Source organism: Rhinichthys klamathensis, unplaced genomic scaffold (assembly GCF_029890125.1).
Source record: "Rhinichthys klamathensis goyatoka isolate OS25496 unplaced genomic scaffold, OSU_Roscu_1.1 h1tg000127l_1, whole genome shotgun sequence".
Lineage (NCBI taxonomy): Eukaryota > Metazoa > Chordata > Actinopteri > Cypriniformes > Leuciscidae > Rhinichthys > Rhinichthys klamathensis.
Window position 1 is genome coordinate 770,823 of NW_026606664.1, and position 23,196 is coordinate 794,018.

Below are 23,196 nucleotides of genomic sequence, written 5' to 3' on the forward strand. Positions count from 1 at the left end.
AGAGCCGTTTTGAATGTCCCTCTCTAACATCAAGGATTAACTGTTAACTTACTATTACGGATATGATGGCTGAACCTTTAACAGACCAAAGGGCACCGGGCCAGTCACTCGCTCTGAGACGCAAATTAAAAGAACAGCTGTAGTTGTAGAGAGGTTTCATTTGAGCTGTCAAAGCAGAAATTAACTCTCTGGCTAGATGGCAACCACAGAGCTCTACACAAAGGTAAGTGCGTTTCATAATTTTTTATGTATAATAATTTTTTGCAGTTTCATTGGATGTCATTATGATAGATAGATAAGACAGACAGACACAAATAGATAGATAGATAGACAGATAAATAGATAGACAGACAGACAGACAGACAGATAGATAGATAGATAGATAGATAGATAGATAGATAGATAGATAGATAGATAGATAGATAGATAGATAGATAGATAGATAGATAGATAGATAGATAGATAGATAGATAGATAGATGTTTAGTGTTGACCGGCTGGTGTTAATGTTTAATGGTGCAGCGAGTGTTTTTATGCTGATTAAGGAGAAAAAGAGTGTCACTGGGTTGGGACAGATAGTCACTCAGGCACATGAGCCGGTTGTGTAACATTCAAAATATTGAATCAATTTCCTTGGTATCCATATCTTATGAAATTATAATAATCAAGACTGCAGACAGACTGCAATGTCCTTTTTTGCTCGTAGAAGGCCACCTTCCTGCACAACTGGCTTCAGTGGCTTGGGAGTTTCTAGTAATCCTGAAGACCTTGATTAGCTGGTTCAGGTGTGTTTAGGGTCAGCACTAAACTCTGCTGGAGGTGCAATGTAGCAGTTTTTTGTTTGAAAAGCAGTGGAATGTCAACCAGTCTGCTACACTTTCATCAGTTAAAATTTAAATGTTTATGGTCTTCCACAGAATTAAACGAGGATTAGACCTTAGTTCAATTAGGACATTTAAGTAGCTTTTATAAACAAACATGTCTTGGTGTGCATCATGACACAAAACCGCTGACATTTTAAGATATGTCAGTGCAAGTTGCTTTCAGTAAAAACAGCTCAAATATGCATTTTAGTCAGGGACTAGGCTTAAGCCTTGCCTGTGAAAACAGGGGTGTCTTGAAGTTTGGGTAGCTAATATTAGTAGCGAGGGATCACTATGTAGAATGGGCTTTGTATTTCCTTTACTTCCAAAAACGCATAGGGCCTATGCAACAAGTAAAATAAATAAATAAAAAAGAAACAAAGAAACAGAAAAAAAATTAACCTTAATTTCATTTGTACTTATCAATTTTTTTTAATAATTTGTCGGAGTCAATAGCCTCATGGGCAACGCTCCGACCCGAGTTCCGTCTTCGAGAGGACCTTTCTAGATCCCGTTCCCACTTCACTTCCTGTCAAAACACCAAAAAATAAATGTATACTATGTCAAAATCTGCCACACACAAATGTGTGTGATTCTATATAAAGCTAAAAGAAAATCTAAGTTTCAAATGATTATTTTTTGAGTTTGACTATTTTTTGTTGATTATGCTTTGTATTTATTATGTTTCTATCGCCTCTCAGGGTGCATGTGTGTGGGTGCCAGACCCAGAAGCTGTGTGGGTGTCTGTACAGCTGCTTCAAGACTATCATCCTGGAGACCAGCAGATCTTAATCCAACTCAGTGATGGCAGAGTAAGACAAAAACACACATATGATACTGAAATGAAACCATGAGGCCTGCAGAATGAACATGTTTTATTTTATTTATACAGTTACAAACTGTATAAATACTGTATTTGTTTTTAAATAAGGAGATGGAGTATCCAGTGTTGCCTCCGGCAGGTCTTCCCCCTCTAGGTAACCCTGATATTTTGGAGGGGGAGAATGACCTCACAGCTCTTACCTTCCTCCATGAGCCAGCGGTACTTCACAATTTGCGAGTGCGCTTTCTTGACTACAATAGCATTTACACATATTGCGGTGAGTTAAATTCTACAGAAAACAGTGGCAAGTTTTTACAGCCATCACCCATTAACCTCCATTTTACTGGGTGTAAAGTTCAAGGCACAGAGATTCAAATTACATCACTCATTGTTATATTGGCTACTGTAAAGAACATTTACCAAGCACTGAGTTTATTGGTGTGCAAATTATGCTAAGAAAATGATGGCCTTGCATGTTAAACTTCATTAATTACATTTTTCATTTCATAGATACGTAAATCTCATTTAGATAACTTTCTTATACTCTAATAGGGATTGTGTTGGTGGCATTAAATCCATATGAACAGTTGCCCATCTACGGAGAGGAGGTGATTGATGCTTACAGTGGCCAGGACACGGCTGATATGGAGCCGCATATTTTTTCGGTGGCTGAAGAGGCGTACTGCACTATGACCAGGTCAAGAGCAAGCAAATAACAAGAATAGTTCACTTACAAAAAAGTACCATAATTTTTTGAACAAAAGAATACCATGGTATTCTTTAAATTACTTGGAAGTACCATGCAAATTATTATGTAGATATCAAAGTACCTTTTTCATTTTACCTTGTTACCACACAGTATACAGTAGGGAGTTTCATTCTGAATTTGTATCACATTACCCTTAACCGACACATATGGTTTTAATATGGTTTTAATCATAATTATATGTACAGAGAGGAGAAAAACCAGTCCATCATAATCAGTGGGGAATCAGGCTCAGGTAAAACTGTATCTGCCAAGTACACTATGCGTTACTTTGCTGTTGTGGGTGGTGCGGCCCAGCAGACCAGTGTGGAGGAGAAAGTTTTGGCGTCCAATCCCATCATGGAGGTACTTGAGAAAACTTGATTTCTGGCCTCTCTGGTAAAGTAGGAGGAGGCTGATTATTAGTCATTTAATTAACTTAAATGATCATTTTAACCCTTACAGGCAATTGGTAATGCAAAAACAACCAGAAACGACAACAGCAGCCGTTTTGGAAAGTATATTGAGATAGGATTTGGACGTAAAGGGGATATAATTGGGGCAAACATGAAGACCTACTTGTTGGAGAAATCAAGAGTTGTTTTTCAGGTGATTGCTTGATCATATAGTGATTATCTCACGATTCAGTGATCAAGTTTAGTTCTTGAGATGCATTTTGTATTGTGACACATTAACAGGCAGCTGAAGAGAGAAACTACCACATCTTCTACCAGCTTTGTGCTTCCAGGGATTTGCCAGAGTTGAGGACACTCAAATTTGGTAAAGCCTAAATGAATTACCCGAAAACATGTTACTCAAACATATATGTGTGAATATGTTTATTTGTGTTGTGTCGTTTTTGTTCAATCACCAAGCGTTACTGAATCTCTACTGCATAGATTCTGCTGAGAACTTCCATTACACCAACCAAGGACAAGATGTGCAGATTCCAGGCAGAGATGATGTTGTTGAGCTGGAGCGGACGAGAAATGCCTTTACTATACTTGGTAAGTTAAAATACATCCATATATTCCTTAAAAACAACGTGATGAACTTGAAACTTGTGGTTCACCCCTGCAGGAGTGCAACCGGACCAGCAGATGGAGATATTTCGTATACTGGCAGCTATTCTTCATCTGGGGAATGTCAACATACAAGCCAGTGGTCGTGGTGGGGACCGCAGCTACATTAATGTACAAGCACCATTTCCAATTATTGTGTACATTTTTTGTGTACGAGTCAGAATCAAAATTTGAAGAACTGTTTGATGTCTGTATAGATAAAAAAAAACAGGAGCAGTGCTGTCCTTGCTAATTTTCTAACAAGTAGTTTGTGATAATATGGACATACTTCCTTATTCACCATACTGGCAGGCCGATGACCGCTCCTTGGCTGTCTTTGCCAAGCTTTTGGGGGTGGAAGGTGCTCAGATGGCCCAATGGCTATGTCACAGGCGACTGGCGGTGGGTGGGGAGATGCTTGTGAAGCCCATGACAGGCCAGCAGGCTAATGAAGCACGGGATGCTCTGGCTAAGCATGTGTACGAGCAACTATTCACATGGACGGTACAGAGACTCAACTCATCCTTACGAGCACACCGGGAACAGCCCAAATCTTTCATAGGAGTTCTTGATATCTATGGGTAAGAGTTATTTTATACGTAATAATCAATAATATAACAAAAATGTACATGTTGGATTGTTTTGTCAATTTATTTGTATTTTTATTGTTTATAGGTTTGAGACTTTTGACAGGAATAGCTTTGAGCAATTCTGTATTAACTACGCCAACGAGAAACTCCAACAACAGTTCAACAGGGTAAGTTTCCAGATATCGGGACATGGATTACGTTGTTGCCTGACTTGAGTCTTTTTATATTTTTGTCTAGCGAATCGTGACTTGAAGCAATTCTCCACACTAGTGATACTGTACAAGTGGCTATTTTTGTTGAGTTTGTCAGAACTTCTCTAGCCATTAGTTGACTGGTTGACTCAACTTTGTTCATTAAGTTAAGTTTTAAGTATGTGGTATGTCCTTGTCAGCATGTGTTTCAGTTGGAGCAAGAGGAGTACCTGCGAGAGGAACTTCCCTGGAATCGTATTGAGTTCAGCGATAACCAGCCATGCATTGCGCTCATTGAAGGCCAGCTGGGCCTACTTGATCTTCTGGATGAGGAATGCAGAGTGAGCAAACTACATGTTGTAACACAAGTTGTAATCCCTCTTATCATGTCACCAAAGTGTAAAACACATTCTCTCTCTGTTCTAGATGCCGAAAGGCTCGGATGAGAACTGGGCTCGGAAGGTTTACGACCAGCACCTGAACCACACCCCCTACTTTCGTAAACCACGCATGTCCAACTCTGCCTTCCTCATTGTGCATTTTGCTGATTTGGTCAGAAAACATCTACTGAGAATAATTTAGCAAATATTTAGCAACCTTTCAACGTTTGTGATAATATTGCTGGGTTTTTTTGCATTAGGTTCAGTACGAGTGTGATGGCTTTTTAGACAAGAACCGAGACACTGTGTTTGAGGAGCCCATCAATATACTGAGAGCTAGCCAGGTATTGTGTGAATAGTTCAAATATTGTCTTTTAAAAGATTTAGTTTTGTACTCACTGAGCCTCCTCACAACTGTCCGTGTCCTTCCCAGTCAGAACTAGTTGCAGAGTTGTTCCAAAAGGAGTCAGGGGGATCGCTCCCCAACTCCTCTCTTGCAAACGGGAGCGTACGTTCAGGAAAGCGAGCTCACAGAGAGCACAAATTAACTGTGGGCTTTCAGGTGAGCTGCTTCTCCTGGTTCCTGTCTGAAGAAAACTCTTTTCAAATGGTTAACCAGTCATGCTCAAATCCATCTAAATCCCTTTAGGTTTTCTCTGACTCTTTAAGGTCTGAGATTTCAACCTTTTCTTACATGTTCTTTCTTTGTGTGTCTAGTTTCGTCAATCCCTGCACCTTTTAATGGACACCCTGAACAGCACCACTCCACATTATGTCCGCTGCATAAAGTCCAATGACCTCAAACAGCCCTTTCTGTAAGAAAAATAAGATATCCTATGTGTTTATGTCTATCAGATTTTGGAGTAACCTTTTCTCGTGTCTTTATATCAGATTTGATCCCAAGCGAGCAGTGCAGCAATTGCGAGCGTGTGGAGTCTTGGAGACCATCCGAATCAGTGCCGCAGGCTACCCCTCCAGGCAAGTACTCTTCTATAAGTCTGTCAAATAAGAAAAGCATAAGTTCCTTCTTACATCCCAGACTCTTTTGTTCGTACTCCAGGTGGACGTACGAGGAGTTCTTCACCCGCTACCGGGTGTTGCTACATGATTCTGTTTCTCAGGATGATGTACGGCGTTCCTGCCAGAGTGCCCTGCCCAACCTCATCCCTGATCCAGAGCAGTACTGCTTTGGCAAGACCAAGGTCTTCTTCCGGGCTGGACAAGTTGCAGTACTGGAGAAGCTGAGAGGGGATCGGCTATCTGGAGCAGGGGTTTTGATCCAAAGCTGGGTGAGAGGCTGGCTGCAGCGTAAGCGTTATCAGCGGCTCCGGTGGGCCACCTTCATCCTGCAGCGCTACACCAGAGGAACCCTAGCTCGAAGGTGGGTTAGAGTGTTACCTAAAGAACACACTGTGTACTGTAGGTTTTCAGGTCCCATTCTAGTTGTGTTGGTTTTCTAATAGGTGTTTCTATATGTTTGTGATCCAAATTTTGAAGTATATTCTTCATTGTTACCTAACCATTAGGTTAGCGTGGACCCTCCGTTATACACGCGTTGCTTTAATCATCCAGAAAACATACCGCATGCTGGCTGTGCGACAACTTTATATGACCATCAGAGAGGCCACCATCAAAATCCAGGCCTTCATCAGAGGCACCCAGGCTCGTCGCATTTATAGACAGGTAAAGTGCTTTAAAATGTGTTTCTGGGTATAGTTGAAAGCTACAGGCTCATTTGACCCTGCAGATGCTAAATGCAGAAAAAATGGCCAAATATTAACTTGATTATTCTAGTTCTAGTGCTATTTTGAAGTTCTAACTCAAGTAATGCAAATCTCAATGCAGCATCTCTGTTATGATATACTCAAGCAAAGCAGCTGGACTAATGCATTTTTAGATTTGTGTAAGGTCTATGCTTAAAAATTAGTTTATATGTGTATATGTTTGAATGTTGTTGCCTAATGTAAACATTATTATTTTATGATTTGTTTTATAAATCTCTCCTCTCTTTAGATGCTGACAGAGCGGGCGGTGGTGTTTTTGCAGGCACAGGTGCGAGGCTGGCTGGCCCGGTGCAGTTTCAGGCGCGTCAGAACTGCAGTGGTGCTTCTGCAGAGTTGCGTGCGCAGACGAGCGGCACGTAAAGAGCTGTTGCGCCTGCGTGCTGAGGCTCGATCGGTAGAGAAATTCAGAGAACTCAATAAAGGCATGGAAGTCAAACTCATGCAGCTGCAACTCAGAGCTGACCAACAGGTGAGAGGGTGCAAGAAAGCTTTGAACAATTATGTAATGACAATTTTTAAATTCTCTGACTTTTACCACCTGACTGCTGCAGAATTAATTCGGCGTTGATAGGGTTGACATAGAACAGACAGACATCTGAGTCTGAGGACGTGACCAGCTCTGGGTTGAACGTCACGGGTTGCCATCCATCCAATTACGGTTATGACATGGCGTGCTGTGAATGCAGCATAAGCTCATTGTTTTGGTTCAGGAAGAACTGTATGATGCACACAGATAAATAATTTATAATAAATACTGTAATATTCTATAAAAAATAAGAATTGTCCACTTAGATTTTATGGTGACTTTAACAGGAGGAAATATGAGCATCCAGCTTAAGGATGCGTTGGTAGGCGAACATAGTATTTCAAATCCGGACAGATGGCCGCACAATGTGAATCATGTGTGCTTTTCTTTTCTCAGGCGAGAGAGAGTGCGTCTCTGAGGGAGATTCTTCAGGCCGAGCGAGGAGCTCACAGCTCTGAGCTGGAACAGCTGCGGTCAAGCCTCCTCAAACTCCAGATCCAACTGCAGGAGAATGCAAACACTGCTCCTTTACTCGCAGACAAACAGGAGGAGGACATGAGGAAAGCTGAGGAGAAGGCCGCCCAAGAGATTCTCAAGCTTACACAGGTGAGCCATGTTTCACATACACAGTTAACATCAGCCAATTATTTTTTATCTATTTATTTATTTTAAACTTTCTTTACTTGCAAGGCAGTTGGTTCTGTTAATACTTACCAGTTTTGTTTGTTTACTTCCTGTTTACTCTAGGAAATACAAGCTCTCCGATTCGAGAGAGATTCTTTGGAGAAAGAGAAGGATGATTTGGCTATTCGTTTACAGGATCAGGAAAAGGCTCAGGAGGGTAAATGGATTCAATTTGTGTAATATCTTATTGTGAAATGAACCACCACGGTTTCATCTCAATTCATGTATTGCATTTAATTAGTAAATAAAATGGCAGTCTAAGGCTCATTTGAATGTATTTAGATATACACGATAAATATAAAAATGATATAAATCATACATGGAAAAGTAAAAAGTTGAATAAACTGCATGTTTCAGAGAGCCGGCAGCAGTCTGTGGATCAGGCAGGTGCATCAGTGCGAGCAGAGCTAGAAGAGGAGAGGAGGAGATACCAGAGTTTACTTAGAGAGTTCACGAGGCTAGAGCAAAGATATGACAACCTAAGAGATATGAGCCTATTCACCACCAATGAGGTACATCTTTAGAGAATTTGTAATGTATAGAAATATTAAAGGAATAATTGATGACGGGCGGTTGAATTATTAGGAAAAAAATGCACATCTCACCTCAAGATTTTGTTCAGATGTTGTATTTCAAGACATTTGTCAGGTTTTTGTCTTAAAAAAATTCTTGTGTGTAGGACTAATTTCTTATGCATCTCATCTTCTTACACCTCTGTTGCTAGTTCCAAAACATCATTTTACAGCTAGTAACGGAGGCTTGAGCCATTGATAGCAGACTAATGCAGTTATTAGAGAGAGATAGCGATAGAGAGAGAGAGAGACTACCCAGGCAGCAACATAGTGTCGGCCCAGATCCAGGCCACATCTGGTACATGTGGATTCCATGCTTGCCAAATGTGGGGCGAATCTGGGCCGACACTATGTTGCTGTCTGGCCTGGGTAAGCGTGTGTGAATTACCTGAGTCTCTGTGCGTCTCTCAACAGTATTCGACAGCAGTGTCTCTACAAATAGCGAAACTGTAAGTTTATCTGCTCCAAGAACAGCGCTGTTATTACCGCACTAGTGAAAAATTTCATGTATCTTTTAAGTTGCTAAACTATTTTACTGATAAAATCGTCAGAGCAACGCTGACAAACACATTTTTGTGCGAGTGTGTCGATACTGATGTGTGTGCGTTTGAGTGTGAGAGAGAGCGGGAGAAAGAGAGTATGTTTCCCTAAAAATAACTGCACACCTTAAAGTCCCTGTAAAGGCAATTCTAAAAAAAAATTCTAAACCCATAATAAATGTGAGAAATGTATTGCTAAAACATATTACAAAGACTGTGAACTGTGAATTACTGAATTGTGGAGTTAGACCGTTAAACAGTTTTTCACCATTGCTATTTTCCGGATTTTTTGGGTGGGGCTAAAACAGGGCTCGATGACGCACTGGAGCCCCTGAGCTCCTGGACACGCCCCTACTTGATGACGCACTAAGACCACTGAGGCTGGCTGGCCCCAGAGCACATTCGCATCAGTTTGGCGCTCAATCGCGAGTTACTGTCAGTACTATTAGTTACTACAGCCTACAGTTTGCTAGCTAGCTATGCCTTCGACACGGAAATGCGTAGGCTACTACCTGGATGCGATCATGTACAAAACAGATTGGTGTCTTTATTTAAATTTCCTAAAAACGATCACATCAAGAAGAGGTGGATTAATTTTGTGAAGAGCCAACCTTGATGGAGAGCTGAGGATCACCGCCAACACCCGCCTCTGTAGGTGGCGGGTGTCATCATTTTACACGGATAGTTTTATAAACTTTCGTCGGAGACAACTGGGATTCACTGATAATCCGCTGTTACTGGTGAATGAGGCCGAACCGACTCCCGCCTCGGCCTTCATCTCCCCGTCCCGAAAGCAGTATCAGCTAATATCAGCTAATATCACCGTCGGCAGCTTTCCTGCGAGTGGGCGTGGTTTCAGCGCAGCCAGTGGACACGCCCCCAGTGTTTGAGAGCAGAGAATAATGCTAATTTTTCCAAGATTTTGATAGCTTATTTTATGTACTTGCCGGCTTTTGTTATCATTCAAATTTGGCTGGGTGGCTAATAACACATTTTTCTGTGGTGTGACAAACTCAGAACACATACTTAACTTTGACTTTACAGGGACTTTAAACATTCGTCAACCAATCAGATCAACAACCCCGTAGTATAAATTATAATAAAATATATGTAAGAATAAAATAAAAAACAGGTACACGATGCCCCTGTACATGTACAAATATGAAAATATGACAATATACTGTATATTAACAAAAATAATTATGTAGGCTAGTAGCTAATGATAATATTTGTTTTCTAGTTTTATTTTGTGTTAACATTGTATTTAATCTTAAACGTAAGCAAGAATATATATATGTGTGCTCCCTCGCAGCATTCACGTGGACATAGGCGAACAGATTCGACTGTGTCTTTGGAGCCTCTTTCGCCCGTCACCACGCCGTTCTCGAGCTCGCCTATCTTCCCTTCTCCCGAGGAGATCAGGAGGATAAGCGTCACGTCAGCCACCGACAGGAGACCCTGGAGCCATGAGCAACCTCTGGTCAGACATTAAAAGTCTATTTCTAAAAAAAAAAAAAAAAAAAAAGCTATATATTGCAACAATAATGTGAATATATCTACCCACAGAACATCCTAATGGAGGATATGAGTGTTGCGAAGGACACAGCCGAGAGGATGAAGGGGGAAGATCTCAGATATGCGTACGATGCTGTACGGGTGGCCAACAAGTCAGTTTCCTTTCACTCATCTCACGTTCATCAGACTAATACATTCATTGAGACCTTAGAAAGTCATTGATGACTTATAGGCTATTATCGGCACTAAATTGTATGGTTCCAGGTTTCTAGAGACGCAGCTGTTGTCTCAGAGAGGGCAGTGGGAGCAGGAGATTTCAGCTCTCAGGATGAAACTCCAGCAGGCCCATGACAAAGATACCCCTGGAGATCCTGAGATAAATGTACCTGTTCCATCTGAACCTAAAATGTATTGTTCTTTGTACTATGTACTTTGTTCAGTTGTAATTTTTTGCTTCTTTATGTGTGTGAATGAAGGAACTAACGGAGCAGGTGGCGGTTCGAGAGCAGGAATGTGTCCGATTACGTCAAGAGCTCAAGGAACTGAAGCACACTGTGAGCCTCAGGAGAATCCTGTCTTATGCAGGTCTGTGTGGGTCCATTTAAAAAAAAAAAAACTTCTACTCTACACTTAAAACTAAAGGTTCCTAAAAGATTATAACATTATAAATGTCTTTACTGGCACTTTTGATAAATGTATTATGTGCTTGCTAAATAAGAGCATTATCATTTTTAAACTCTTTTGACGGAATTTTACAGCTTTACGTGTTTTCACGGTTATATGGTCGGGACCCTCCCTGACAGCAACTTAGTGTCGGCCCAGATCCGGCACATATCTTACCAGATGGGTTAGGGTTAGGGTGTGGCTTTCACACTGCCCAGATGTGGGCTGGATCTGGGCCAACACTAAGTTGCTGTCTGGTCTATTACGCATATTCTGAAAAAACAAGATTTTCTAAGCTTTTTGTTCCAAATGTCAGTTATTCTTTTAAAGCAGAGGCTTTGTTCTTTCTTTTGATATATAGTATGTTCAGATATACATACAACAAAATATTCTGGGGGCCATTACATTTTTGTGAGAATTATCAAAAACGCTTACAGTGGCTGGCAACTTAAAACGCTGGCGGAAAAGAGTTAAAAAAAATTTTACTGACCCCAAACGTTTGAAAGGCAGTGTGTCACACTTAAAAATGTCCTGCTCAGGTGTAGCGATAGCTGCGTCTCAGGACCCAACATCTCCTGGCCCTCAGAAGAGCCAGACACTCAGCGGACTACTGGAGTGCAGGAAAAGAGATGAGAGCAAGCTGATCAAACACCTTATAACAGGTCAACAACACACACAACAGTTGGTTTACTTTTGAGATGGTTATTCAAGCTGACTGACAGGATTTATCATTCCTCTGTGACAGATGTGAGGGCGGAGGGAGTTTTGTCTTTGTCCCCTGGACTGGCGGCCCGGGTTCTGTTTCTGTGTGTACGGCAAGCGGACTGTAGTGGCGATCAGACGCGAGTGAAGGGGCTCTGTGGCGCTGCTGTCAGCGCTATTAAAACTGCCATGAAGGTGAACAACAAACTTTTGTCAAACAAGCATTTATATCTTTACATGCCATCAATTTATGCTTCTTATCCCTTATTTGTTTATTTACGCTTTCAATAGAAATTAAACTCAATAGACCGCATTTGTGGCATAGGTTGATGTTGAATACCACAAAAATATTTGTATTTTCTTAAAATAAGAAGAAACAAAAATCGAGGTGATGGTGAGTCACTTAGTGAATGGTATGGAAGCTTGTTTCCACCATGGAATAAAAAACATTAAAAAGGTAATTGTGACTTTTAATCTCACAATTCTGTTAGATTTTTTCCTAATATTTGAAAGTCAGAATTTTGATATACTCGCATTTGAGAGAAAAAATGTCAGAATTGCGAGTTTATACCTCACAATTCAGACTCTTTTTCTCACATCTTAGTTTATATCTTACAATTTTGAGAAAAAAAGGTCAGGATTGCGAGATATAAAATCATAATTCTGACTGTTTATATCGGAATTGAGTTTACATCTTGCAATTGTGACTTTTTTCTATCAGAATTGCGGGATATAAACAATCTGACGAAAAAAAAAGTTAGATTTGCTAGAAAAAAGTGAGATTTTTGTGAGAAAAAATAGAGTTGCAGGATATAAACTCGAAAGTGCGAGAAAAGTCTGAATTGCAAGAAAAAAATCTGAATTGCGGAATATCAAAAAAGTCACAATTTCGCAAGAGAAAAAAAGTCAGAATTGCGAGAGAAAAAAAAGGTCAGAATTGCGGGATATAAACTCGCAGAAAAAAAGTCGCAATTATCTTTTAAATTATTTAAAAAATGAAACTTGTTTCGTCCACGGAATAAAAAAAATTAAAGGATAATTATGACTCTTCATCTCACAATTCTGGCTTTTATTCTCAATTGCGAGTTTACATCTCAGTCAGAATTGTGATAAAAAGCAATTACCTGTTTTATATAGAGCCAATTTTTAGAGGATTTAAAAGCAGAAATGCCTGCACCACTCTATTATTTGAGCGGTAAAGCTATTTAAATATTTTTACAGTCATTTTACAGTTTACAATATTGTCACATAGCCATAATTAAGTACGCTTAATTAAATTCAAGATAAACTATAAGTCTGTATCTAGGAAATGTGTGATGTGTGTAGAGTAGATTTTAAGATATTAATTGGTCATATTTGTGAACAATAGCAATGTGATTATTCTAGAAACACGGCAATGATCTGGATATGACGGCGGTGTGGCTAAAGAACGCTTACTTGCTCAAAGACCTGCTCCACCAGCACTCTCACCAACAGGTGACAGATCTGTACTCCAAATTATCGTTTTTATTTAGTATTTTTTTAACCCTTGGCAGAAATTACAGGCTTCAAATTGAAATATAATAATGATTTGATCCATGAAATGTTTGAACCTATTCTGGTGAAGGATGTGAGGGGCTGCGAGGAGCTGGTGCCTCTGGTGACGGACGTGCAGGAGTGTGTTCGAGCGCTCAGTGATGTGTGTATTCAGGCCTATCAGCAGCTGCTGTCCATCTCTGAGAGCCATCTACAACCTATGATCGGTACACTCATATAGACAGAGAGACCTTTCATACAGATCTGTCAATGACCTTGATTGTGTACTCATCTCTTTACTTCAGTCCCAGCAATGCTTGAAAGTGAGACCATCCCTGGTCTGGCTGGTTCATCTGTAAAGATTGTGGGCCGCAAGCGAGCGGGTTCGGACCCCCGGCCTCCCACCAGCACAGAGGGGACCACTATGTCTGCAGTCTTGAGGGAACTGTCAGCATTACACACAGCCCTGTCCCGTCAGGATCTGCCCTCGGCCCTGCTGGCACAAGCCTTCCGTCAGCTCATGTACCTGCTGTCCGCCACCACCCTCAACAGCCTGCTACTGCGCAAAGACATGTGCTGCTGGAACCGCGGCCTCCAGATCAGGTCTGTTACTTCAACATCTGCTTGAGGGAGTTGTGCATCAGATATTTATATCCTTCTATCATAGGTATAATGTGAGTTTACTGGAGGAGTGGCTGCGTAGTCGTTTGCTGCAGGCAGGGGGCGCTCTGGAGCCTCTGATACAGGCAGCACAGCTTCTTCAAATGAGCAAGAAGACTGAAGTGGATGGACAAGCCATGGTCCAAACCTGCAATGCATTGTCCAACCAGCAGGTGGCTATCTATCTATCTATCTATCTATCTATCTATCTATCTATCTATCTATCTATCTATCTATCTATCTATCTATCTATCTATCTATCTATCTATCTATCTATCTATCTATCTATCTATCTATCTATCTATCTATCTATCTATAAATTACAGGAACGTCTGTCTGTCTGTCTGTTAATCGAATATCTCTCGAACTGTTAGTCCGATGGATTTCAAACTTGACAGGTGTCTTGCTACCGGCACGAGTAAGTGCAGTGCTGAGTTTGACATTGTTTATATTAGAAATGCAAAAGATATCATTAAATGTATCTGTAAAAGAAGCACACATTGAAGTTGTGGTTTAAAAATAAACATTCTGACATCAGAGAGGGTTGTGGTTAAAAAAATGTGGTTTAAAAATAAACATTCTGTCAGCTAAACATTAAGTCAGCTACACTGTTTACTTCTGAAGTAAAAAAGTAGCGATTCTTTTCGAGAAATGTAGCGATTCTTTTCAAGGTTGTTATTATACATTTATTACAATGTAATTATACGTTTTCATAATGAAACTATGAAAAATTAGCGATTCACTTTCGAAAAAGTAGCGATTCTTTTTTGAAAAAGTAGCGATTTAACTGAATCTGTAAGTCAGCTACACTGTTTAATTCGGAATATTATTTTTTATTCTGGTGCGCTTAACGTTATCGTTTTCTCAGAGTTTAGGCTCCTGTGTAATAGTAGCCTAGGCTATTCAGCAACTCAAACATACCAAACCAACAATTACTAAAAACACACAAAAACTGACCTTGTAGTAATTTTGTAGTATATATATATATATATATATATATATATATATAATTCTAATTTATATTTACATACAAATATCTGAATGTAAATATAACTTATATATATAAAATTATTTTTTACTTAAAATGTAATTTTAAATTATTTATACATGATTTATATAAAATTATGTATAATTTATATTTATATAAAAATATGATATTAATTTGAATTAAATATTTATATTCAACAAATTTTAAAGATATTTTAAAAAATGTATTAATATATTTATTAATATATACTGTATGTGTGTATATTAAAAAATATTATGATATATATATCATTATAATATTGACTGTTATTTTTATAAATGTATATAAAAAATATATAACCTGATATAATTGTAATTTACACACACACACACACATATATATATATGTATATATATATACAATATATGAGTTATAAAAATAACACATATAGTCAATCTTATAATTGTATTATATATTAATATTAATGCTTAATATATTCATTCTTATATATGTATGTTTATGTACATACATACATACATATATATATATATATATATATATATATATATATATATATAAAAGAATTAATACATTAATTAACATTTTTAAAATAATTGTGTACAATAATAATAATAATAAAAGTGTGTACTGTGTATATATTACAAATAATTTAAATTATATTTATATACATATAAATGATGTATACATGGCTTACATAAAATGTACATACACACACACATATATATGATAAATTATACACAGTTTATATAATTTTATTTTTATATATAATAATTTTACATTAACATAATATTAAAAATCTTCTCACAGCTTGTAAAGATGTTAAGCCTCTACACACCTCAGAGTGACCTTGAAGAGAGAGTAACGCTCAATTTCATCCGTATAGTACAGGTAAGAGTGACATCATGTGAATGTGAGCGCTGTAACAGAAGATCATAGCAGGGTTTTGTCCAGGAGTGATAATGCTGCTTTTCTGTGGGGTTTCCCAGGGGCTGCTGAAGGGGCGCTCTGAGGGGCAACCTCCACAGCTTCTGATGGATGTCAGACGGGTGTTCCCCGTCACGTTCCCTTATCAGCCGCCTCCGCAAGTCACTGCCGCCCAGCTCGAAATCCCAGAGTCCCTCAAGATCTCCTTCCTACGCAGAGTTTGAATGTGGGTGTTCCTTTACCTCCTGAAAAGCTTTTTTTGTTTGTTGCTTTTGTTGCCTTATCAAGGTCACTTTAAAATGCTATCCCAGCATTTTGTATACATTGTTATCATGCAAATTTTGAGCCCATTGTAAATGTTTAATTATGTTAGCTTGACAAAGCCGACAAACTATCCATTCCTCCCACCTTATGTTTTAAAAAAAACAACTAAAATCACCTTTGAAATTAAATTATTTTAAAACTTACATGTCAGGCAAAATAAACTTTTGTCTTGATGAATCTTCCTCTTTTTGTTAACATTTTTCCATTAACCTTTTTTATAATGAAACACACGCACATATGCATACGTGTGTGTGTGTGTGTATATATATATATATATATATCTAGAGAGAGAGAGAGAGAGAATTTTTGGATAAATTGGAACAATTTTTTAAAAATAGAGATCACAATTCTGAACAGACAACTAAACATAACATAATTTACTAGAGGTACTGATGAAATGTTAATTGCTGCAGTCTATTTAAAAATATTTCATTTGAATTTATTAATTTAAAAAAAATCTGGTTCAATTCAATGACTCACTCATAAATAATTCACTTGTGAATTAGCGTTTTTGAACAAATCTCTTGAATGAATGATTCAATGACACATACATTTTTAACAGTCCCTTGTCGGCACCTACCGTTGTAACAATGTAATCGACATCATTTTTTTAAGTTACTTTCAAAAGGTGATTTACTCATATTTTGATCGCTACCGTAGACCTAATTTTGATGCATTCTAAATGTATTATCTTTCTTTCTAAATATTTGTATAACTTAACTTTTTCCCATTTAATAAATAAATACAACATAATATAAGAATGTGTTTAACAAAACAACAACAAACAGACTATTGCACAATGTATTTTTTAACCATTTATTGGAAGTAGAAACAAACCAAGGCTGGCAAGTGTTTTACCTCCATCCCCGATAAGAACGATCATATTTAGAAAAACAAAAATTAGAAACATCTTTGTATAAAAAAATCTCTCATGCTAGTACTCTGTACCACTACACATCAGTAATACATATTTATATATTCACAAGCCTTTCAAAAATAGAAAATAATACCCAATTATCAAAATAAATGACAAAAAATAAATAAATCAAGAGAAATAAATACAACAATTGAATATCACATCAAAGATACATGCTGGCACAAGAAGAATCTTTCCCAACATGCACTGCTTCTTATATACAGGCAAGGAGTGGCTGTTTGGGTGCGTGTGGAGTTATTGGGCGCAGTGTGCACTTGTGTCTGTGTGTGCTTTGTCTCGTACTACATGCTCACTATATCCTGTAATATTATTATTCACAGTCAGCAACACACAGCTTTAACATTAGAAATCCTATCATCCAAATCAGAGCATTTTCTTGCTACAGATGCAATTTTCCAGTCGGCAGTCATTTCAACATTCATTAATGCCATTTCCTGTGATTGAACCCTACAACGATGAACACTGAAGGATTCAGTATGTAAAACAAAACCAGCGAAGTTTGCAGCTGCGGGTTGTGCCGACCATTCGCGATGTAAACAATCCAAGGCTGTTGACCACTGATGATTCTGACTGATGCATAGACTATTTTTAGAGAAATAATATAAGGAAACATAAAAAAATAGCTGTAGCGCAAGGTGCTTAATGGCTAAATTCACTATGCGACGAGATAATTTCACCTAAGTAGATCAATAGCGCGGTTCATTTTGACACTTATGGTTTAGCGCAATACAGCAGGAAGGAATGAATATAGTGTTTAAACCACATTATAAAGCGTCTCTCTTGTGCTTTTCTAATATGGTGGATGGTTTGGCAGTAAAATGGCAGGATTCATCAGCGGTTACTATGGCAACTCTATAGGAGTGATTCTCAACGGCTGTGATTCTTTTGAGGTGTGAAACCAGAGATTGCTGTAGAGGGGGGAAAAGCCCCATTTCACATGGAATGATCTGGAGTGGTATGACATTTAACTGTGATGTAATAAAGTGAAATCTCACTGAAACAGGCAGCTCTGGTGTCTAATATAAGCAGTGTTTGTCAATCCAAACTTGCACATATACATCGTGCCTTATCATGCCGACAAACACTTGATAAACTGCACAGGCACTCGCACTTGAACAGATCGGAAAACATATTAGATTCACAAAAACAGGACAGAGTTGGCCTTGTGATTGAATCTTAATGTGCGAAGCATCTTTACAAAGTGTCAGTATCTCATAGTCTTTACAATAAGTATAATTTGTTGGATTTCCTGCAAGTGGTGTCTCCGAAAAATACATTTCATCCCACACCCAAGACATTTTCATACTACAGGAAAAAGCAACCACTCTGCATTCAGAGGTGTATTTGGTTGTAGGTCTATTTTTCCCCCGCAATTTTCTTGTGCTTCTAAACGATTGCATAACATTAAAGTCTGACCCATAGTGGGTTTTGGTCCCTAATAAGTAGGTTTGGGGGTGAAATGGCGGTACATAGTGGAGAAACGATACCCTGACATTAAGACACCTTTAGAAGGGTGCAGGAATGATTGACAAAAGGCCTCACTAAAGAGGTTTTCGACATCATTACAGATTGCTTGATATGGAAAAAAAAGTGTTTACATGCCTTAATCTGGTTATATTTCACAGATGTATTTTTTTTTTTTTTAAATCTAATTAATCTAAATATATTTTTTATGTAATTACTATAATATAACATTTCGTTATTATTATTATTATAATAAATAATTTTTTCTGGATTTATATTTTGATACGTGTGAACTGATAGTGATATTTAATGTTTTGCAGAATAAATAGATAAATGTGTTGGATTTAAGTAACTTTTTTCCTTGGAATATGCATTATAAAAATCAAGGACATCACAAACATCAAGTATTTAAAAGATACAATATCCTGTGTCTGTTTCATGTGCCAAATTGTGCTTGTTAAACAAGCCCTTCCTGGCAGGTCTAATGGCAGTGCACTGAGTACAAATATATAACTGCTTTGTCACGTAAACGGTTGGTCATTAAAGTGAAGAACCAAGATAAATATGTCTTGTGTTTTTTATCTGTGTGCTAGTGCAACATCTGAGCATTAGGGGGCAGTGTTTTCGACAAAATAACTGTGCCTCACTAGATACTTCCTGGTCTTAGCTCCGCCCCTCCTCAGCAGAACGCTGGTCGGATTTGAGTTTGACAAATTCTTTCGCGACGTCGTCGTTGTTGCGCTGGGACAGGATTCGCAGAACGGTCAGGCCGGTTTCGTCCATGTGAATGCGTTTACCTAGCGGTAGCCAGCATGCTACGCTACCCCGCGGTGCTACGTCCTTTAGCTGCAGTACCGCCATTCCAACGGTGCGGTCCTCTCGTGCAAAGCAGTAGTCTTTCACGCACACCTGCAGCTCGTAGCACTCCGGACCCACTTCGTTACTCAACGTGCTTTGGGAAAGAAGCAACAACACCAGGATTTAAATTTAAATTTAAATCAGGAACTGTAACATAGACAGTAGTACGGAGAAACTGAAACGCAAGCTAAAGAAACAAGTGCATGCCACTTACAATGTAAAGGTCTCGTTGTATTTTGGAGCCCAGCTGTTGTTCTTGGACTTAGTGGCGTACTTTCTCTTCTTATCGCTGAGATGAGGGCCAATGATATAGACCTCCACGAAGGGCCGGAAAATTCCAGAAGTCTGCCAACGTAGGTCATTCGCAGCCACCACTAAAAAAAACAAAGAAATACACTGAATTGTTCAAATTTCTTAGACTTCCCTTTACTTGTGTCCTATTATACTGCAAAAATTAGGAAACTTGAGGGACCACTTGGTCTATTTCTCAGGAAAAATGCACAAAAACCTATAGGGGTAAAACAGCTTGTCACTGGGGCAGTACCCTTAAAGCAGGGGTGTCCAAACCTGCTCCTAGCAGGCCACTGTCCTGCAGAGTTTGGCTCCAAGTTGCCTCAAAACACCTGCCTGGAAGTTTCTAGTATGCCTAATAAGAGCTTGATTAGCTGGTTCAGGTGTTTAATACGGTTGGAGCTAAACTCTGCAGGACAGGGACCCCCCCCAGAAGCAGGTTAGAACACCCCTACCTTAAAGGGACACCTTTATATCTTATTTACCCCTAAAATGTTCATAGTATTCCCTTAAAAGTACATATTATGACTCTAAAGTACTAATATGCACCTTTTAAGGGTAGATAAGGTATAGTTTTAAGGGTACTGCCCTACTGACAAGCTGTTATAGCCCTAAAGGTACAATTGTTGCAGTTTTTTGGAGAACCTCTAGGCACTAAGTTCTCAGAGGAACCTAAAAGATGGAAGCCATAAGTACATGCAAGAACTCTAAAGATTGTCAATGGTTTTGAAGCACTTGACATGAGTTTCTAGTGGTTTTCCAGTGGGTGATCAAAGGAACCAAAATAGTGCCTCACATTCCATCTCATTTTTACAGTGTAGTCTCTCCTTGACATTCTTCCTGTTACACTACAAAAATTAAGCTACTTGAGGGACAATTTTGGGTTCCTTAGATCCCAATATTAGAAGAACCTCTAGGCATGCTTTGAAATAGGGAAGTTCTCTAAAGAACTTTCAAAACGAAAACCCAAACTTTGTGCAAGAATCCCAGCCTGTCAGCGATTCTTCTAGCAACGCCATTATATAGAAAAAGTTTTGAGCCTCTTAACAAGGGTTCATAGAGGTTTTCCAGAGGATTCCACCACATATACTTTTAATTTTTATTCTAGACATTCTTCCCATTACATGAATCTACTTGAGCCTTTAAATTAGCACACAAGGAAGACATTTTAGAGAACCTCTGGACCCCCTTTAAAAAGGGGCAATTCTCTGAGGAACTTACAAAATGGAACCCAGAATTGAATGCAATAACTCTAAAGACTGTCATCACTGGTTCCTCCAGGAACCCTACAGTAAAGAAAAGATTTGAGAACTTCCTTGAGTACACAAGATAGCTGAGGCACCTTCAAATGGGTGCCTAGAGGTTCTTCAAAGGGTTCCTTAGCTTTATGTTTCACCTTAATAGAAGCAACTTCTTCCACAGTTTAAAATCAAGGAGGAATGCAAACAGGCTTTAGTTAAAAATGAAGAAGCACTACGTACCCTTCACTGTGACTTTGTGCTCTCCAGTATTTGGATGAGTGAAGATCTCCACATGGATAGACACCTCTCCAACTGCATCATCAACACCAGTACCTGCAGACAAGACGAGACAAGTCAAGACTCCATTTCTGGTCGGTCAGGATACTTTGCATCGGTATGGCTCAATGGAACTTCTAATCACTTCCTTTATGAATTCAGTAATCACAGAGTCATACAGAGGCAATGTATGCTTTGAGCTATTGGATTATAAAGAGGTTTAAACAGCGTAATGATGTTGAACCTGGCTCGAGAGATCATTAATAATATGAAAAGGAATTCAGGTAGTTCTTCCATGTTGAAGCACTTTATAAATACAAATTCAGAGCTTACTGTATTGATCCGAGTTCAAATGTGTTTTTTTTTAAAATTCCCACAGAATCTTAAATTAAATGTATAATAATTTAGATAAGAGAGCTAATATACACTATTTAAAAAGACTGAGCTGTACAAATTTGACTTTACTTAATTGGGGTGATCCATTTGTGAACTTTTAAAAATGGTATAGTACTGCGTCAAAAGATGCAAATAAGCTCTGAAAATGATTTAACAAGTGATCCCTGCAACACATCTCTAAATCTGAATTTGTGAGGCTTATTCAGGCGAAAAAGTTGGTACACTTTATCCCAGTGTCTGTGTACAGAGCTAACAGCTTCTTACAGCTAGCTAGCTAACAAAAATAGCAAGCTAATGTCCCAATGAAAATCTGACAAGACTTGAAATAATCAATGAAAATAGCTCACAATACACAGACAACCAAAATAAAGTAATGCCTCACAGGATTCTTTTGCAACAAAGTGTGTACAATACAAAGAGAAGTGTGTTTCCTCAGATTATCATGAGTGTACCATCTGCACACATGCTGTGTGGTCACACTTGATTTCTGGTTTTTCATGAAGGGTTTATAACCATGATGGGGAGGGGGGGAGAGCAGTCCTATTGGTCCAGTCATTCATAGGAAGGAGAAGACAAGGAGAACATGTGATATTGTCCTTCACTTGGTTTCAATGCAGGCAGGTACATGCGGAAAACCACTTCCATTCCCACACATCTGCATTCACACTCATGGAAAGCTGCCATGGTCTTTGGCATACAGTATGCTGTTTTGATTCACTTTTGACTCAACTAAATGCGACTTAAGCATCTAAAACTTGTGCATCTCTCCACAGAATCTAGGTCAGCTGCAATCAAATAATAATTAAAGAATGGGTTGCTTTCAGCATCTGTTATATGTGTGTGCCTGTCAGAGAAACAGGCTGATAATGCAGTTTCTCTTTAGAGCGGAACTGTCTAAGCAAGAGGGGATTTGAAAAAGCTTGAACAGCGGCATGTTAACGTTGACGCTGACGGCTGTTGATGCAGCACTTTATGACTGTTTCTAACCAAACAGCATCTGGGTAAATGTCACAAAACCTGTCAAGAAATGTCCGGGTCATATTTAACCACAAAATCAGAAATTGTTCATAAAATATTTGCAATAGATATTTTTTAATTGTCTTAAATATAAATTAAATGTACAATAATTAATTTTTATTTAGAATAATTTAGCTAAAATTGTAGATATAATATTAAAAAACATTTGTAATATATTATATATTTAAAAAATATATATATTTAGCATTATTTAGCAATGAAAAAAACATGTACAGATATATTTTACCCCTAAGATTTTTTTTAATATAATGAAAAATCTAAATTAACCTAAAAAAATAATAAATATTTGCTAATATATTAAAAAAGTTACATATTATATATAATAAATAAAGAATATTTGATATATCATTTTTATATGATATTATCATAAAAATATTATCATTTTTATATGATAATATATATAAATATATATAATATTTAACTCTTTTAGGTTCATTAAGATTTTTTGCATTATGCAATATTTTCATGAAAATATGCACTCTAACCCATATTAAAAACTTTTTGAGAATAAGTAAACACTAATTTGGCTCAAGCATATCAACGTCTAAGATTGGTCAGTTTGAAGCAACATAAATCACATCTCAAGTTATAATCACATATAGCCACGTGATTTTTTTTGCGGGGCCCTTAAATGCCAATTTAGATCC

General features: G+C 38.2%; 2 protein-coding genes across 2 annotated transcripts in view; one reads left to right on the plus strand and one right to left on the minus strand.

The window, feature by feature from the left end:
• The first annotated feature begins 88 nt into the window (after positions 1 to 88).
• si:dkey-110c1.10 (unconventional myosin-Vb) lies at positions 89 to 16,191 on the plus strand. Its single transcript, XM_056256397.1, has 35 exons — positions 89 to 223; positions 1,564 to 1,674; positions 1,794 to 1,962; positions 2,238 to 2,382; positions 2,640 to 2,796; positions 2,896 to 3,039; positions 3,129 to 3,210; positions 3,330 to 3,437; positions 3,511 to 3,623; positions 3,804 to 4,072; positions 4,167 to 4,248; positions 4,473 to 4,613; positions 4,699 to 4,824; positions 4,913 to 4,996; positions 5,086 to 5,214; positions 5,370 to 5,467; positions 5,544 to 5,630; positions 5,713 to 6,033; positions 6,179 to 6,335; positions 6,666 to 6,905; positions 7,359 to 7,568; positions 7,710 to 7,803; positions 8,004 to 8,158; positions 10,070 to 10,237; positions 10,324 to 10,424; positions 10,537 to 10,654; positions 10,749 to 10,857; positions 11,475 to 11,597; positions 11,681 to 11,832; positions 13,024 to 13,113; positions 13,244 to 13,379; positions 13,458 to 13,755; positions 13,820 to 13,985; positions 15,608 to 15,688; positions 15,787 to 16,191. The coding sequence occupies exons 1-35, from the start codon at positions 197 to 199 to the stop codon at positions 15,946 to 15,948; spliced, it is 4,953 nt and encodes a 1,650-aa protein (XP_056112372.1). The 5' UTR covers positions 89 to 196; the 3' UTR covers positions 15,949 to 16,191.
• Positions 16,192 to 18,720: 2,529 nt separating this feature from the next.
• unc13a (unc-13 homolog A (C. elegans)) overlaps positions 18,721 to 23,196 on the minus strand; it is a 117,499-nt gene continuing 113,023 nt past the window's right edge. Inside the window, exons 41-43 of the mRNA XM_056256402.1 lie at positions 21,080 to 21,172; positions 19,522 to 19,681; positions 18,721 to 19,401 (exon numbers count right to left, since the gene is read on the minus strand). Coding sequence (XP_056112377.1) covers positions 19,113 to 19,401; positions 19,522 to 19,681; positions 21,080 to 21,172 — 542 coding nt within the window. The 3' untranslated portion in view covers positions 18,721 to 19,112. The remainder of the gene's footprint in view (positions 19,402 to 19,521; positions 19,682 to 21,079; positions 21,173 to 23,196) is intronic.